The sequence below is a fragment of the Cephus cinctus genome, unplaced genomic scaffold (assembly GCF_000341935.2).
Source record: "Cephus cinctus unplaced genomic scaffold, Ccin1 Ccin1_scaffold0169, whole genome shotgun sequence".
In the NCBI taxonomy this organism is placed as follows: Eukaryota; Metazoa; Arthropoda; class Insecta; order Hymenoptera; family Cephidae; genus Cephus; species Cephus cinctus.
The window spans coordinates 442,429-460,110 of NW_014332893.1; the positions used below are offsets into that span (position 1 = coordinate 442,429).

General features: G+C 38.5%; 1 protein-coding gene and 1 long non-coding RNA gene across 2 annotated transcripts; one reads left to right on the plus strand and one right to left on the minus strand.

Moving 5' to 3' along the window:
• Positions 1 to 406: 406 nt before the first annotated feature.
• On the minus strand, positions 407 to 5,399 carry LOC107264443 (facilitated trehalose transporter Tret1). The gene is made up of 2 exons (XM_015732680.2): positions 4,277 to 5,399; positions 407 to 2,236 (listed from the first exon to the last, which is right to left on the minus strand). Exons 1-2 carry the CDS (start codon positions 4,428 to 4,430, stop codon positions 894 to 896), a joined length of 1,497 nt encoding a protein of 498 aa, XP_015588166.1. The 5' UTR covers positions 4,431 to 5,399; the 3' UTR covers positions 407 to 893.
• Positions 5,400 to 5,673: 274 nt separating this feature from the next.
• LOC112493871 lies at positions 5,674 to 8,960 on the plus strand. Its single transcript, XR_003058781.1, has 3 exons — positions 5,674 to 6,875; positions 8,504 to 8,845; positions 8,938 to 8,960. It is a non-coding gene; the product is annotated as an uncharacterized LOC112493871 (long non-coding RNA).
• The last annotated feature ends 8,722 nt before the right edge of the window (positions 8,961 to 17,682 follow it).

The window sequence follows — 17,682 nt, forward strand, 5'->3', positions numbered from 1 at the left end:
GCTCGTTTTTAGGCAGTATAATATGTGTATATATAAGAAAAACATAAATACCTTCAATTCTATCCACACGAGGCCGATATCTCACATGTGTGAAAGAGCAAAATACCCAGTGGCGAAATTTAAAAAAAAATCGAGCGTGGTAATCTCAAATTTTTTTGCTCGCATATGTAACGGGTAAACAGTTGAATTTATCCGCAAAATAAAAAAAAAACAGATACGAATACCACGTACACCAGAAGTTGTGGAATTAACAAATTTTTTTTCAGATTGACATTTATAAATTTAAAATATATTTGATTGATTCGTGATAAGTGACGGAAATATTTATTAGACTTCAAAAATCATATTGAAAAAAACATTAACCAGTGGAACAAGAGGTGGAAGGGAAATGGCATAAAGATAGTCATTGAATATTAAATAAAATTTATTTAATTTAATCTACGCATTAAAATGTAATATAATAAATAAATCGGAGTGGAGCGAGGTACGGGGAAAAAAATATATTACTACGATTCGGTAGAATGGAAAGGATCCACATTGTTTGTTATCCTTCTTACTTTCATTTAGAAAGATCAGGGAGCACAGGATAATACTAGTGCATGACCTTCGACCGATCAATCGTTATCATGGACTTGACAGGCCTATCGCGAAAATTGCTCTAATCATAGTGATCGTTGTTATTAAGAAGCTCATACTCTGATCACAAGGTGTCAAAAAGACATAGGCAGCTCCCATTCCCGTAAATGTATCACAGATTCTTATTTTTCCTGATAAGCAAAACAGTTCTCAAGCCTCCTAAACTCATGATCCAGAGTTCATCCAGCATCCCAGCTCTATGTACTTCCTCTACCGAGCATTGGACTCTGACCCCTAAGGCAAGGTCGTCGGTCTCTTCAAGGACCGGGCAACGTCTTCTCCGGAGGATTCAGCTCCTTCTGTATCTCCTCGAGAGTCTTGCCCTTGGTCTCAGGGGTGATGAAGTAAACAAAGAGGGTACCAGCCGCGCAGCACAGAGCGAATATCCAAAAGGTTGAATGTATCCCAACGATAGAATTTACGGCTTGATAACCAAGTCCAACCATAAAGGCGAATACGGAACCAACGATAATACCACAAGCGACCGCCGGTCCTTTGACATTAGTCGGAAAGAGTTCACCCAGCAAGACGTAAGGCAGAGTCCCAATGCCAAGAGCGACCATGACTTCATAGGCAATCAGAGAAGCAATAGGAAGCCAGGTGATCGATGAGACGTCAGCTTTGAGTTGGTACTTCAGGAAGAAAAAGAGTCCTTCGACAGCCAGCGCAAGAGCAGCAGTCAGACCGGATATCAGCATCAGGGGTCTTCTACCAGCTCGATCGACCAGACCAGCTGCCACGAGACCAGCTACCAGTTGGGCCCCGCCCAGAACGACGACAGCCTGACCCGGTGCCAATGATGATCCACTGTGGCTGAAGATCTCCTGGGTGTAGGCGACGATCGCCATGTGACCTGAGAATTGCTGTGTCGCCTTGAGCCCGAGAAGAATTACCAGGGCGCGACGGTTACCCCTGGTGGCGACCAACTCGAACAGGGAATTCCTTTCTGACCTCTGACCTTCCACGACCCCATCCTTCATGGCGGCGATGTCAGCCCTTACGGATTCAGGCTTCTTCACCTGTCTCAGGGTCATCAGACTCCTCTCCGCGTCCTCGTCCCGACCTCGTATCAGGTAGTAGTAAGGAGTTTCCGGCATGAAGACGAAAGTCACGATGAACGCCAAGGGCACTGACATGGCAACTAGGTTAAGCTCCCAGTATGGTAGGTACGCTCCTACGGTCGTTACGAACAGCGTCCCCACGTTGGTGGACATCTTCAAAAATGTTCCCAGGGCCCCGCGGATGTTCTTGTCCGCTATCTCGCCCAGGTAGATCACCGCTACGTTGTAAATACCGCCATGACCTATGCCGGCGACGAACCTTGCCACGTAGAGGACCATCACGCTCTTTGCCACTATCACCAGACCCCATCCTGCAAGCTGGGGTAGGGCGAAAGCCAACAGGGAGAACTTCCTTCCGAGTCTGTCCACGAACAGAGGACTCAGTATCGAACCCACGATACCGCCTAGAGTGTACAGCGAGGCCACCCATGCACCTTGACCCTTCGTCACCGGAAATTCCGACTCTGAACTGGTGAGGTATGGTAAGGATGGCGAGGTCCATGCCAAGTGCTCACCGCAGGCCATAACTCCTATACAGGCTGTAACAGATTAAATAATTTAACATTAGAAGAGAAGTGAAAAATGATAAATATAATCCAATCAAAAATTTACTCGAATCCTTGAAAATTACATTAAACGTATCTGATGTTACCAATGATAAGAACTTCGCGTGGGGTTAATATCCAGCAAATACAGTTCATATTATCCAACTCAACGTATAATCATACGCAAAAGTTTTTTTGATAGAAAAAAAATCTCATGAAATCCTCAATGAGAAAATCGCGTGGATCGAAAAAAAATTTGTTGACAAGAAAACCAAAAAAAGAATAACTCCATCGACCGTATCCACATTTGACACGTTTTTTTTTTTTCAAGAAAAAAAAAAAGATAAGACACAAACAGAAATAATAATTCGTCATGAAAGTTTGCGTGTCGCAAATAATAATTCGCCAAATGAAAACATGAACGAATAATAATAATAATCGCGGCCGAAATTTATCCAATTCAATGATAACATCCTCGAAGTACAGTAAATTAAATATCGTACGAGAAGATCGCGTGGATTAAGAATTCGACGACGAAAACCTCAAGTCACTATTGCATAACGCAACAAGGCTTATATACAACGTAGGTACAGGCGAAGGCCAGAAAGGCTATTAATTTGCGAATTTAAAACACGACGGTTAATGGGATCCACCGTGTACTTGTCCTACAGTCACGAAACGCGTCTTGCGAAATAAGTAAAGTCGCTCGTTGCGATATCGTCCAAATGAATTAAAAGCTTAAAAAATGAATCATTATTAACGCGCGATAAATACAAAACCGATCGCTCGTTTTTTTCGCAACTTTTATAATTTTTCGCCAAAGCGTATCCACATTGAGAACTACGAGATATCATCACTCACGTTTTTCGTTAGTTATATCGCCGACGTGCTTACATACATAAAATAACATTCCATGAAAGATTTTTTTTTCTTTAATTCCTCTCTCACCATTTTCTTAACACTTGCGTAACCGGTTGAACGAGGTGAACAAGACAGGACGTCCAGTCTGGGCACGCGTCTACGATTACCCCTTTATCCATAATTAATTATGTTAATTCAATAACGCGTATTATAGCGCATGGTACGTACTTAACCTAACCCAACCCGACCTAACGTACAACAGGCTTAGGTATGTGCGAAAACAAAAAAAAAAATTATTTTTGCAATATCTATTTGAAACGCACAAAATTGAAAATTAATTATTTTGTTACTTTTTTTTTGACTCTAGTGTCAATGGGCGAACCCATATTTCGCTTCCGAGTGGCCGGAATACTCAAATATCTGGTCGACTTAATCAACGACACATAATTAATTATGTTAATTCAATAATGCGTATTATAGCGCATGGTACGTACTTAACCTAACCCAACCCGACCTAACGTACAACAGGCTTAGGTATCTGCGAAAACAAAAAAAAAATTATTTTTGCAATATCTATTGGAAACGCACAAAATTGAAAATTAATTATTTTGTTACTTTTTTTTTTGACAATTTTTATTTTCACCAACCTAATCACGACCAGCCCCAAAGGTATAGGACCACTGCGGTCGGCTTTCTATACGTGACTGTATTATAGTATAAGCGTTGCCGTTAGTTGAGCAGAAAAATAATACTTTGAAATTGAACGAACAGGTCTAACAGGAAGCAATTGAAATAATAGGGGGTTATTAACACTGGCCACGTAGAATAGCTGCGGGCTACTATAATCCGACGTGCTCAATTGCAACTTAAGACGGAGATGCTGCAATTGCAGTACTTGTAAATTGCAGTCGAAAGATTTTAAATGATAATTATATCATAGTTCAAACGATGGCATGACAGTCTCGATCACCGAGTGATTATGCAATATTAATTATATGCACGTTCGTGCAGTCTGATTAATTAAAAAAATTGTTGAAAAATTACTTTTTTTTCATTTCTGACTTTCTGCCAGCGTAAGCTATTTAAAAACGTGCCTTGACTCTTCGGAAAAATATTTTTAGAAATTTTCAAAAAATTTCTGAAGCCTGAATGTAATTGAAAGTAATCATTTACCGCTAATAGCCGCTGCGAATTGTAACCACTGACTTCCACGTTCTCCCGGACACTCCTGACCTTCGACCTCTCTTATTTTTTTATCATCCACCACGTTGGCCTGCTTAGTCTCCTCCTGACTGCGCAGGCACGAAAACACGTTGATAAGATGCATCCTGATGGTCCACTTGCTCCTTTCGGAATATGATTTTTTAATCGAACAAAACTTTAACACGCGGTCGACACTGATATTTTTATTTAATAACTTTACTCTCTCTTTCCTCTCGAGAGATCGTCCGAGGTCACAGCTTCCTTTCTTCTTTTTACCGATCAAATGTTATCGGTCACTCACCACGATTGATTAATAATTGCATCGAATTTATTGAAGAAAAAAAAGTTGGCCGAAATTTTTTTAACGATCTGCCAGATCATTCAAATCTTCGACTCCATCGACTATCCTCCACTCCGTATCTCTCTTATCCTTATTTCCACTGTAATTCTTCCTCTCTCTCACTTTTCTCTCTTCAATCCAACCAAACAGGCCCAACGTGTCTCCCGTCTATGGAAACTTTCCTGTCGTAGCTGACGGCAAATAATCCACGCGAAGTGGCACAGAAATTGCGAAGCAGATTATTGATCTTCGGTACGTCTTGTTGTCAATCGTAGATTAACGGTATATAAGCATGTATAATACATGTACAAAGCCACATACGATAGCACCGTAGAAAGTGAACGATGAAACCGACAAGGTTCGATTTGCAATTTGACACATGCAAATTGTCATTCAAGAACTTGAATTTGGACCAAGTCGATCAGAACGTCTCCGAGAGGTCTTGGCGTGACGATTTGAAAGGATGCTGTGAAGATTCGTCTCGCAGGTATTTAAAAAAATTCTACGATTGTCACTTGGACGAAAGAAAAAAAAATTATTTCGACTATATTGCAACTACTAAAATCAAAAATTATTTCAAAAGCTAAAAAAAAATTTTTCACACGCCTCACGGAGCCTTCCTCGTTCGACGATCTTCGATAATTTTACTATAAACTTTTCTAAGTCTCTCGATCGTTCACGATGCTCTGCTCCGCTCTCGTTTTAAAAATCGAGAGAGATTCGGCGTGCGTTCGCGGCACGTGGTGCCGAACTGAACTCACAGCCAGTGGGACTGTGCCTTTAAAGCCGATTGAGTGACAGCTATCATGGTGGGGCCTACCGCGGGGCCCTACTTGCCTCCTTGCAGTAGCCCCACTCGCGGCGTGCACATTCAATTCGCAAGAAACGACGGGAACTTCACTGAGTCGGCATCAGCGAAGCTGTACCATTTATCTCTTCGCCGAAGACCAAGACTCCTCGCTCGACTTCGGCCTCTCGGGAGCGATAAGCACGAGACGAAATTTTTATTCATCTCATTTTACATTAAATCTCACTTAACCCCTGGATACTATACCCTTTACTCTATAGGCATACAATTAATCATCGACACTCTTTATTATTCTCCAATCACTAAATACATGTCGCCTTATCAACACGGTCATTCATATTAGCCATACGTCACTTTTGTATTTTGTTTACCAACAACTTTCCACGCGTTTACCTCGTTCTGGCATATCCCAGTGATATCCTCCCATTGGTATTGTATATTTTGACGTATAGACGGTCCACGTGTTCGACGTGTTTTCTTTTTTGACAGTTCCAAAACAATCGTCTCTAGCACGTGTCACTGCATACAATATATTTCACGAAACACACATATATGTATGATTTTTGAGTAAACATATGTTACATCTCTAATTTATCACGTACATTATTTTATATAAAAAAATCGTGCGCAATTTGCTAAGGATTTGAATGCTTGCCAACTGTCCAAAAAATATACTCAATTCCTTAATCGACTGTACGAACCTGTTTTTTTTTTATTGTCTATGATGAATCCTAATCTGCATAATTTTTACGTCATCATTGAATGCTGGGGAATTGCGGTAGATGGTCATACTATACCTATATCTGAATGGAGTTTGTACAGAGTATACATATGTGTAAACACAAGTACACAGGCTATTATGTCAGACCTGCATTCCACTGTACGAAACGTGATGTCGCGTGTCTTGCCAACATTCCAGGACCCTTTAGCTAACAGGAGTAAAAGTCCGTATGGTATTTTACGCGAATCCAAGACGGTTCGTAACATATGTCGGTATGACAGATTGACATAATGAACTGTCATGAATTATTTAGCCACGTGCCACTAATTGGGAAGTTCATATTTTTACATTTCCAAGCACACGAAATCAGTACTGCGTATCGGTGCGTCGCCGTTTCCTTTTTCGTCGTTTGTCTCGTCCGTACATATTTTTTTGAGCCCTCGTTAACTCGCCGAAATATAATATGGTGTCGCAACGCGCAAAATCTCTTAAGTGATTCCATAAACGTCAGAGCGCGTACAGCTAACGCGCAAAGTCTTACGCAACATTCGCAATGTGGAACGCGACTGGTAACCTTAAGATTCCGCGAGTGCATCCGCGCCGATTTACATTCTTTCCCAACGCGTGCTGATGCAAAGCGTGCAATTTGCCAGGCGTTACGGAATTCATGGTAATTTAGGTAAAACCGTGTGTCAGCCAGGTAAGGCTAATTAACGTATAATCAATTGTCACGAAATTATTATACACGCGCGTGAGTATGTGTGATACGGTCGTTTTGTGGAGAAAAAATTCCTGTTTACGTACTTAAAGATCTAAAATGGGTAGGGGGGGTGACGGGTGGTGGGGTCGTGGGAGGGGGGTCATGTAAGTCGAAAAAAAAAAGTTTTCCTATACGTTCTTACGTGTGATTTACTGTTAACTAATGTTCGTTTTGATGACTTCTTCGAAATAATTACGTAAAAGAAAAAACCGTCGCTCGTTAATGTAAAAACGCTCAACTGTTTTGTGAATGATAATCATCCGTATCGGGTAAACAGTCAGGTAGGATGCGTAGACAGATACCAAAAATGACCATTTTCATAGACTTTCCGAAAGTCCAGATATCTTTTCTAGACATTTTCTTACTTGCTTGTAAGTTGTTCGTAAAGTCACTGTGCTTTGTTATGTCTGATATGTCGTGACATGGAATTTCACGTGTTTCTACGTTTCACGTGTTAAGCGTATGTGCATCTTTTTTTATTATCTTGAATATTTTCTTACGTCCGTCATATCCCGACGGTAAATCCCCGTTGGGAAATTCAGCAATGGTATTTTCAAAGATAATTAAAAAAAAAAAAAAAACGATATGACGGTACACGGTAGACATCATTGAAATGCATTTAGATACAAATATATATATATTAAAAATATATGTAACAGTATATATATATATATTACAGCTTTATACAAAAATATTTTTATAAAAATAAAAAAAAATCTTTCAACCAAAATTTTCGTGCAACTCGACGACTTCCGTGTGAGGTAATACCATTGACTTTTTTTTTTAATTTTTTTTTTTAAGTGAAATTGCTCCTTGAGATTGACATGAATAAGAAATTATTCGACGAATAAGTGTTTGTCTTGACTAGGAAGCTCGGAATAAAATTATACAAGGTTAACTGCGGTTTGACAAACCAATTGGGAAAGCCGAATGCAGGGGGCGATATACCAACAAAAGAAATAACCGAGTCATTGGGCAAGCAGGTAAAAAAGAATTTAGCTTTCAAGAACAAAGACGAACGTATACGATAAGTGTATGTAGAGTGACAGAAAAATAAACTAAAGATTTCAATAAAGATTTGGAGAGAATAAGCATACCGCAGTTGGATGTCAACAATGATAAAAAAAAAAAAAACCGAGAAATTCGTTTCGTCCGAACGAAATTGAAATGACGTTACGAAAGTTAATTAGAAACGCAGCACAAGTGCGAGTCGCTAATTTGACACGGTCTTCATGTGCAGCAAAAGACGATAAACGTTAACAAGGAAAATCTTGGAACCATCCATAAGAGTAAACGATTAATAAGGAAAGCCGATCGATACGTTTATTCAATAAAAAATAAACATAATTACGTAAACTGTAATTTTTACCAAAAAAAAACTCCCAAAAAAATTCCATCTTTATTCCATCTGCTGATAATAACAAATAATACAATATTAAAATTCCATTTCAATTTCAAATTCAGCTGATGTATATAGGTATACTCCAGTAATATAATTTTTTTTAATACACCAGTCTGATCGTGTGCATCTAAATTACAAATTCCTAATGTATCAACTAATTTCAAAGTAGATAAAACCAACCGGATCTAAGGACAGCCGGAAAATCCTCAAGCAACTCAGCGACACTTCCGACTATCGTTTCTACAGTGGCGAAGCAGCCAGTCTCGTCCCTTGTCCGCCACGTGACTCTAGTGTCAATGGGCGAACCCATATTTCGCTTCCGAGTGGCCGGAATACTCAAATGTCTGGTCGACTTAATCAACGACACGTCCGTCGAATGCCGAATTGGACAAGTCGCACCTGCAAGTAAGCGACCATACGATTTTACCATTGCACGTCGGCCAACGTAAAATCAAAATAGACGTTAGGACGTTTATACCTGATGGCTGCCAATATAGATATATACACGGTACATATACAGTAAGAAATTGATGTGTTGAATTTATGTATACATATAATACGTCGAGTATAAACATATGGAAATCTATAATTGATACTTAGGTTACAACAACAGCCATGACACAGTTGCCAAATTCGTAGACACGAATGATCTAAGATTTCATTTCGAACCCTCGAAAGATTCATGAATAAGGCCTTTGGCCTTTCCATTGTAAAATTCTAAATATAATACAAGTCAACACTCGCGTTAACAGCTGTAAAAATATTATTTCTAGCTAAATGAAAGTGTGCCGCTGTAATATTCGGCACGGTGGTGTATTAAGAAAAAATACTATTTGACCATTTGCCACTTGACGTAATATACGATAAATGAATAACGAGCGTAGTCAAGTATGCGAATTAAAATACATCGAGTGGCGATTAATCAAGAAAATTTTCATAAATACGCGTTATCGTCTCTCGTTATCTTGAATATTTATGAAAAATATTAATTTCGACGCGAACCGAACCCGTACTGCTTACGAGAATAAAAATCCAGATGGCGCCACTTGTCTTTGATCGTTACTACTTATTTACTCTTCATTCTTCTCGTATCCGGCACGATCGTTCAATCTCGCGTTAATGATAACCATATATACCGGAAGTCGAATGAGTCTGTTAAGCGCGGGAAAAGCCACGAATACAAACGAGAAAACGTAAGAATCTCGTCACGTCGTTAAATTCGATACTCGGACGAGTCGGACGTTTCGCTTTTACGCTCGAAGCACGCTCGGACGACGTGCTCTTCCCTGCTGCCCGGAATATCCTCGAGAAAGAAATAAAAAAAAAAGGACGAGGACGGAGACAGAACGATGGAGAAAGGACGTACGAGAAAAGAGAAAGGACGTTATTATCACGAGAGATTTTAAGACGGGATCGTACGACCTGCTGTTTACATCGCTAATATTAGGGGTAATACCTATTGATTTTTTAATACGTCAAATACCATTTTTTGCAATCGCACTGTATACGTACTAGTCTGAAAATTATTTTTGCACAGGCAAAAAATGGGTATTCCTCCGGAGATTTCGTTTTATTTGGCCTGGTAACGTTAACGCAATACTACCGGAGTACCCGCGACGTGCGACGTGACAGCTTGGGTAAATTTTTTTTTTTTCATAGCAGAAAATAAAAAACATAATTAAAATTTCATACACATTTTTACGTAACTAATCGACTTGCGTTATATTTCAGGTATTCATCGGTCTGCTTTTATATTCTATTCCTGCAACTGTTAAACTGGACTTTAGTTTTTGCATTAGACAGTGCACACTGGCGTGATAACTTTCTCCTGGTACCCAACAAGATACTTTACAATTTATTCACTTTCGGACAAGCAAATGCGTTCTTATTGTATTCGGTATCAGAGATTTTGGAAAGTGATCGATTTGAATTTTTTTTTTTTTTTTTTTTTTTTTTTAAAAAAACCGTGCACACTGGCGTGATAACTTTCTCCTGGTACCCAACAAGATACTTTACAATTTATTCACTTTCGGACAAGCAAATGCGTTCTTATTGTATTCGGTATCAGAGATTTTGGAAAGTGATCGATTTGAATTTTTTTTTTTTTTTTTTTTTTCTATGCAAATACAATTTTGGATTATTAATATCAGCAACGTTTCCTTGCCAATTGGAATATACAGATGTCGTACGTAATTTCTGGTATGTAATTGTCGAGGTCGGTTGAACGCTAAACGCAAAGCAAATGCGTTACGGCGACACTGTCGTACACCACAAGTAAATCTAAGCGGAATGTCAATTCGTAGTAGTCGCGATGAAGGCGTTCGTCGCTCGTTGAAAACGCACAAGGAGGAACCGCAGGAGGACAAATGGAAATTACAAGGTCATGCGATAAATATTAAAGGGTTTGATTGCCAAATTACTTGAGCATCCTTTCGCTCCTTTTTTCGAATAATTTTCAAAAATTTTGTCTTCAAAAAAATACCATATTTATTTCCCATAAATTAACGCTTCGTCGAAGCCATAGCAAGAATGACCTCAAAATCACGGGTTACTCTGACGTACATAAATAATCGTATAATCACGGAAAAAATTCAGTTAACAAAAACGGTAATATATACTAACTGTCCAAATATGAAGAAATTAAATAGGCACTTTTTATGACTACTAGCAAAATAGTTTCCCAGTTCATTGGCTACCTGTTTCTCCAGTGCAAACAACCGTCTAGTACAGATCGACTGCGTCTTATGCGAAGATACGTTAAGGAGTTTGGCAAATAATTAGCAATTTTAGCAATTATCGCTGTTTCTGCTTATACGGGATATTAGCAAAATTCATACGGCCGGCCAGCAGTAGGTATTGAAGGTAGGCGAAAAAAAAAAAATTTATAGAATTCGAGGAAAAGAGATTCCCCCACCAAAAATTAGAAAATAAAAAAATTATTATTGCAATTGGTTTGACAAATATATTATTTTTTCGCTCCAATGAAAACAGACCTTACTGAACTTATTATCCACGTACTTTACGCTTATCGTGATGTCCTTAGAATCTTTAAGGTCAGCTTCTCAACGTGGAGTGCAATAACGTCGTAAACGGCATAATATCAGCGTCGCCATAGAATGTGCAGTGAAAACGAAAGTGAAAACGCTTCTGTTGACGTCACGAGGTACGTTGAGGGTGACGCAATTTTTGAACACATAGAATCGCTCAGGGCCGAATTCGTACTATTTCACGCACATACGTATATATATATATGTACCAGTATACACTAGATACAGTAGAATCTGAAAACGCACAAACCGGAAGTTCTGATCGACGCTCGTCCCGAATGGCAAGTTGTTATCGATCGGCCAGTATGACCAACCAGAGAGAAAGAACGTGTCCTGAATTTCATAACGTAACACGCATGCAACGAAATCATCTTGATTACCCGGATCATCGAACTATTAATTTACTCGATTTGCAATACCGACGTCATTGACTACGATCACCTCAAGCATAATGAGCAAGTCCAACATACAGTACTAGGAACTGGTATGTTGTTTCCATAACGTAGTATATATATGTATATATAGGAAAGAAAAAAAAAACTCATTTTTTTCCCTCCAGGAATGCGGGCTTACGTTTCTAATAACTGCTCAACGGGATCGATTGATTGATTGCTCTGAAAGTATTAATGATCATCATCACATCAAGATTCATCCGATTTAATGATGTTAAAAATATAAAAAAAAGGTTTTATAAACATAAAAAATATTATATATATATATATATATATATATATATATATATATATATATATATAATGTAGCACCATAGGTCATGCAACGAAATATGACGTCCCTGGCGTTAAGCTCGCAAGCACACAAAATGCGCTTAAATTGAATTGTCATTTCAATGTCGTGCGTCTTTGTATTATAGATCGAAGCTGCATCAGCGTCTAGAGCGAAGGCGTCTGTAATCGCGTCCCTAGGCGTCGGTGCACGCGGACGCGCATCTACGAGAGGATTTGCGAGCTTGCAAGCTCCGACGGTTGACGAACGATTGGGGGCGTGTCCAACTCCTTCACAAGTGACTCCTGACCCGGCCCCCAAACGTCACGTCATCAACGGCTCGCAGCCGATTGGCCAACCGGCTCGAGCTTGCGGCTGCCATTGGCTGCCACGCTCCGTCGCAAGCTCCCAAGGCCTCCCTCGTCACCTCGCCTCCTGACCCAAGACCCGTCGGCATCCGTCTACGCCTACCTGTTCGATTGTCGTATGTTTCATTTATTCGAAGCTCCCGTATATACGTGACTCGAGCTTTCCTGCGACGAAAAGCTTCGAACTGACGTAAAGTTTCGTAGGATGGACGTATAGATTCACGGATGGTTAGATGCGCGGACGTACGTGTGGTGGACGATATAAGACGTTTACGGTGATCGTACGCGGTTTATGACCAGAGTAAATCATTTAATGAGAGAGACGGTAGATGCTTTTTAGGAAATTAATGCCCAGCCATTTCCTTTTCTCTCTTTACGAGTCTCCAAGGTCGATGCCATCTCAGAGATACGTGGCACTCGCAAAGAGCTTTTGGGACCCGAGTAAGATCCCGGCTACGTTGAATGATTTATTTGCACCTACCGACAGTTTCGTACGTTGCAATATTTTTTTGCATCGCCGAAATCAATACAGAGACTAATTATTCCGGTTAATATCGACAAAGATGGCGATAGCTTTCAATTTTTTTTTATTATCAGCTCTTATCACCGCTAACAGCTCTGGCGTCGTTTTATTAACGTCGGATAAGGGTTTGCACAAGCTCAGCCTGAAAATACTCTGGGATACGATCCTTATCGTTATATATTTTAGTCAATCGCCCGATATTACCTATAGGTATTGAATATCAAAACGGCCGATGTATAAATCCGTGATTGCCGCTACTCAACCACGTTTTGTTTCCATAAGGTATCAGGAACTCTAGAGAAATCGCAGGGTGTCACCAACAGGGTAAGACTTTTTACGAGCTATACGTGACCGATCCACATACCTATGACCGGAGTGTGTGTATATATATATATGTATACACGGATATATATATTTATGGACAATCAATCGTTTATTAACGACCGAAAATTTGACGAGCCTACTTGGTACACTGAAATACGCTGTTCGACCAAATTGTTTGATTACTGATTGAACGAAAATTATCGTGGGCCGTTTTTATTATTTCTTCTTCAAATACAACGAAATTCCCTAATCCCGTTTATCGCTCATGGTACAAATACGAGCTGCCATCTATCAATGATTTTTTAATAATTTTTTATACAACAAATTTTTTGTTCTTCGACCGATCGTGAATATTGGCAAAATTGTTGAATATGAAAAAAAAAAATTTTTTTCTATAATAACAAAATTAACTGTCATTCCTAACCTGACGTATAACGAACCATGAAGACATAAACACAACGGAAGTTCATCACCAGCCTAATTAGGAAGTCCAATAATAATTAGTTTCGGAGTAACAGTACCCGCGTAATGTGTACGGTATTAAAATTTCGTGACATAACCAGATTTTACCCGAACGATAAGAATAACGATCATAAGTGCCACGGTGAATATAGAAGCATCGTGTATATTACTATAGTCATTGTATACGAGAAGTCGAGAAAACAAAGTGCAAGAAAATAATCAATATCGTGTCCAAGACAAATTACTTATAATTTGTATGGCTGTACAGTCTTTATAGAAAATAATAGTAATACTAGATACGTCAACGTACGATCCTACGAATTTTCGTGCGTGAACGTTTTGCTTACGCAATACGTAAAAACGTGAACGGATGGCGAAGCCGTTCTCGTTACATAAAAGGTAAATAGAACCGGAGATTGGTACGTGATCGACGGAGCGGAAATTCCGCTGCGGCCGTAACGCGTTCGGATTCGGTTCGTTCGAATTGGTCACAGATACTTTTTTTTTTTTCCAAGAGTTTTAAACACGGCGACACGAACGGCAGAAATCATTGCTTCAGTTTTTCCACCTCAGTCTCCGCGCGAGCACAACACCCGGAAGACCTCGACCCACCTGGATAGGATATGATCGGAAGTCGCACATGGACCACTGGAATTTTTAGTATTTGGAAAAAAAATTTTTTTTTGGCTACACATAAAATTCCACGCGTACGCAAATACTGCTTTTCAAATATCCCGCTTTAAATTGAATCAGGGTTAACGACTTAACCTTCTTCTTATTGAACGTACAAAAGTAGGTGCGACACGGTTTCTGATACCGCAGTATCTAGCTGTACGCGACACGATTTTTATAGTACGAAACATTGAAAGATTTTGAAAGTCGATTACAGCACGATTTTTTTCCTTTGGGATAAAAGCTTCGTACGAGGTAAAATTTTTTATTGACATTTTTTCATATTTTTCTCGTAAGCTTTTACACGCTTGACAGTTTTCAATTTTATGACCCATACGTATGGTATCGTACAAGTTAATGGCCAGTTTAAATTTTATATTATTTTTCTTATTATTCGACAATTTTTTATTCTTCCTATTCTTTCTTCTCCACAGCTTCCGCTTACTGGGATTATCTGTTGACCTTTTCTCAAATCAAATTTATACCAGACTCTCCCGTGTTATTTTCTTACTGGCACGATTTATGCAGTTTTCCAGGCTGCGGAGACTGTATTGATGATTAGAAGCGTTGGGAGCCTCTTTAGTGACGTTTTCCCAGGTATAAATTTACCTGTCTACAGATTCAATACTTATACGTGATATCCATAATATCTAATCGCATCCGTCTTATTTCAATTTTCTTTATCGATTACATAGATAATGCGAAGACGCTGCAATGCAGCTATTAACTTCCTGGCAGATATTATCGTTTCATTAAAACCAAAAACGCTGCTACCGAGAAAGACTTAGAGCTGCAGATTAAGAAAATAAAAGGAAGCTGTATAACAATTCACGTGGCTTAACCTTGCAATTGCAGTATACTATATATATATAGAGAAACCATAATACCTCCAATTGGCGTTATAAGTAAAAAATCAATTAAACAATTTTCTACCGTCTTATCGGTCCAAGTTTAATTAATTTTATCGATACTGGGTATAATACGTATAATTTTTATAATATTACCTAATTCCACCAAACCCCCATTTTTTTATCGTAAGCGATAAAAATGTAGGCTAAAAAATTCTTTACTTTGATATACCCTACCAATAATCGATCAACAGTCAATACCAATTATTGTACGCTTTTATACAGTGACAATAGTCCTCATTGACAATATACGCAATTCAATTCATTTGATAACCTTCATCGATTCCACTCCCTACGTTATTGATGCATTCAGTATCCAATCGAACGTCCACGCGCAATACAGGTAGAATTACTAATTATTTAGATAAGCAAAGATATGTATCGTTCGAGTTTTCGAAATTTCGTAATAATAATAAACAATGATAACAACGCGTTGCGCAACCGATATTCGAATCGGCCGATAAATTCGAAATGATCGAATCGCCAAAATAATTGAGCCCGAGGGGATCGAAGCTGAAAGTGAAGGAAAAGGAACCAACAATTAAGCAAACTGCGTGTCTGTCAAAATGTGCTAATCAAAAATATAATAGTAACGAATCAGTCATATTTCACGCTTTCACTGTATTTTTATATAGATCTAAAGAAAAATTTTATTGCGAATAAGTATGCACTTTATTTTTATGCATATATAAAATATACATGTACCAAATGCTCGTCTCACTGTATCATTTGATGTACGTGTTGATTATCATTGAGTATCATTAACAATGGTACTGGCCATGTCGAATAGGACAGTTCCTATTGTCCATGCAAAGTGATTACGCAACGCGAGCAACATACAGCAAAAGCATGATGAATCATTTGCCACTGTTGGAAACGTAACAAATGGATTTCTGAAGAGAATGCAATAGGGAAAAAATTTTTTTTTTTCTAATCGTGATTGCGTGTGGAAATTGAAATTGAGTAAGATTGGAATGTGATTGTTTTTTAATTTTTTTTTTTTTAATTTTCTGATATTGTTCGATCATTCGCACCCGTCGGATTTTCGAAGAAGTCATATTTTTTTTTTTAACGGATTATTCGATATTCTTAATTTTATCCGCTAAGATGCAAGATGCACCTCTTGATACAATTATGAAATCATAGTTATGCTGCGAGATAATATAATAGGCTTGCGAATGGACCTAAACGTGTTATAATGAATAACTGAATGACAGCTAATTTGTCATTGAAATATAATATATGCGAATAATCTATAACTCACGAGTAATGTGACTTTTAAACAAAATGTATACCTGTGTTTTAAAAAATTATAGGGAAATTAACTTAAAAATTAATTATAGGAAATGGTAATTATAAAATAACCTGTTTCGCCTAATTTCGTACCAAGATATTTATACGGTTATACTTTATTACCTCAAACACATAAAACTGTAAATAGCATTAAATAATTTTCTATTAAAAGATCAATTATTCGGAATAACGATAATTCACATTTATACAGATACGTAATTAGAAACTGAAATTACAACTGTGAGAAAAGCTACAAAATACTCAGAAAACAGTAAATTATCGCTCGGTTATTAATTTACTATTATCAAGTAAATTATTCAAATTACACTAAATAAAAACATGATCCTTGTACGCGTAATGCGTAAGTGACAATTAAATTCTCATTTTTTGCTGTGAGCATAAAAAATTAATTACTCCAATTAACAATCCATCTCGCTCTGCCTATTCTTGTTTTTTGAATCCATTTTTTTTTTCGAAATTACTCCAATTATTTTCAGCATATCCTCCTCGGCTAGAAAATGTATATCGGAAGATCCGAAGCTCAGACTCAATTACAATCTCGTGCCTTAAGCTCGGTTCAGCCTGGGCGACCGTCGCAATCTTAATTAAAAGTGTGTCGAGCAACTTTGTCGCTCGATGGGAATTACGAACGTCTCTTACGGGGAATCCTCGTGAAAATGTATACAACTGTGAAGCATCCACCTCAATTAAGGGTGCAGCTGTACGCGGAGAAAGGACTGTGCACCCATCTGGTTAACTGGTCCAGGAGAAAACAAGACGTCGACTAGAAAAAGTAGCAGAAAGAATTATAACCACAGACGAATTTTTATGACTGACAAAAAAAAAGGCGAATCAGGTAAAATGAAAAAAAAAAGTGAAAGTATGTTTACACGTAGACGTAAATTGAAGAGGGAAAAAAAATGGTAACCATTATATACCACTTAAGGCGTGTTCGCAGTTACGCGATATCGTCGCTGGACAATCGAGAGAAAATATCGTACAGCCCCCCCCCCCCCCCCCCCCCC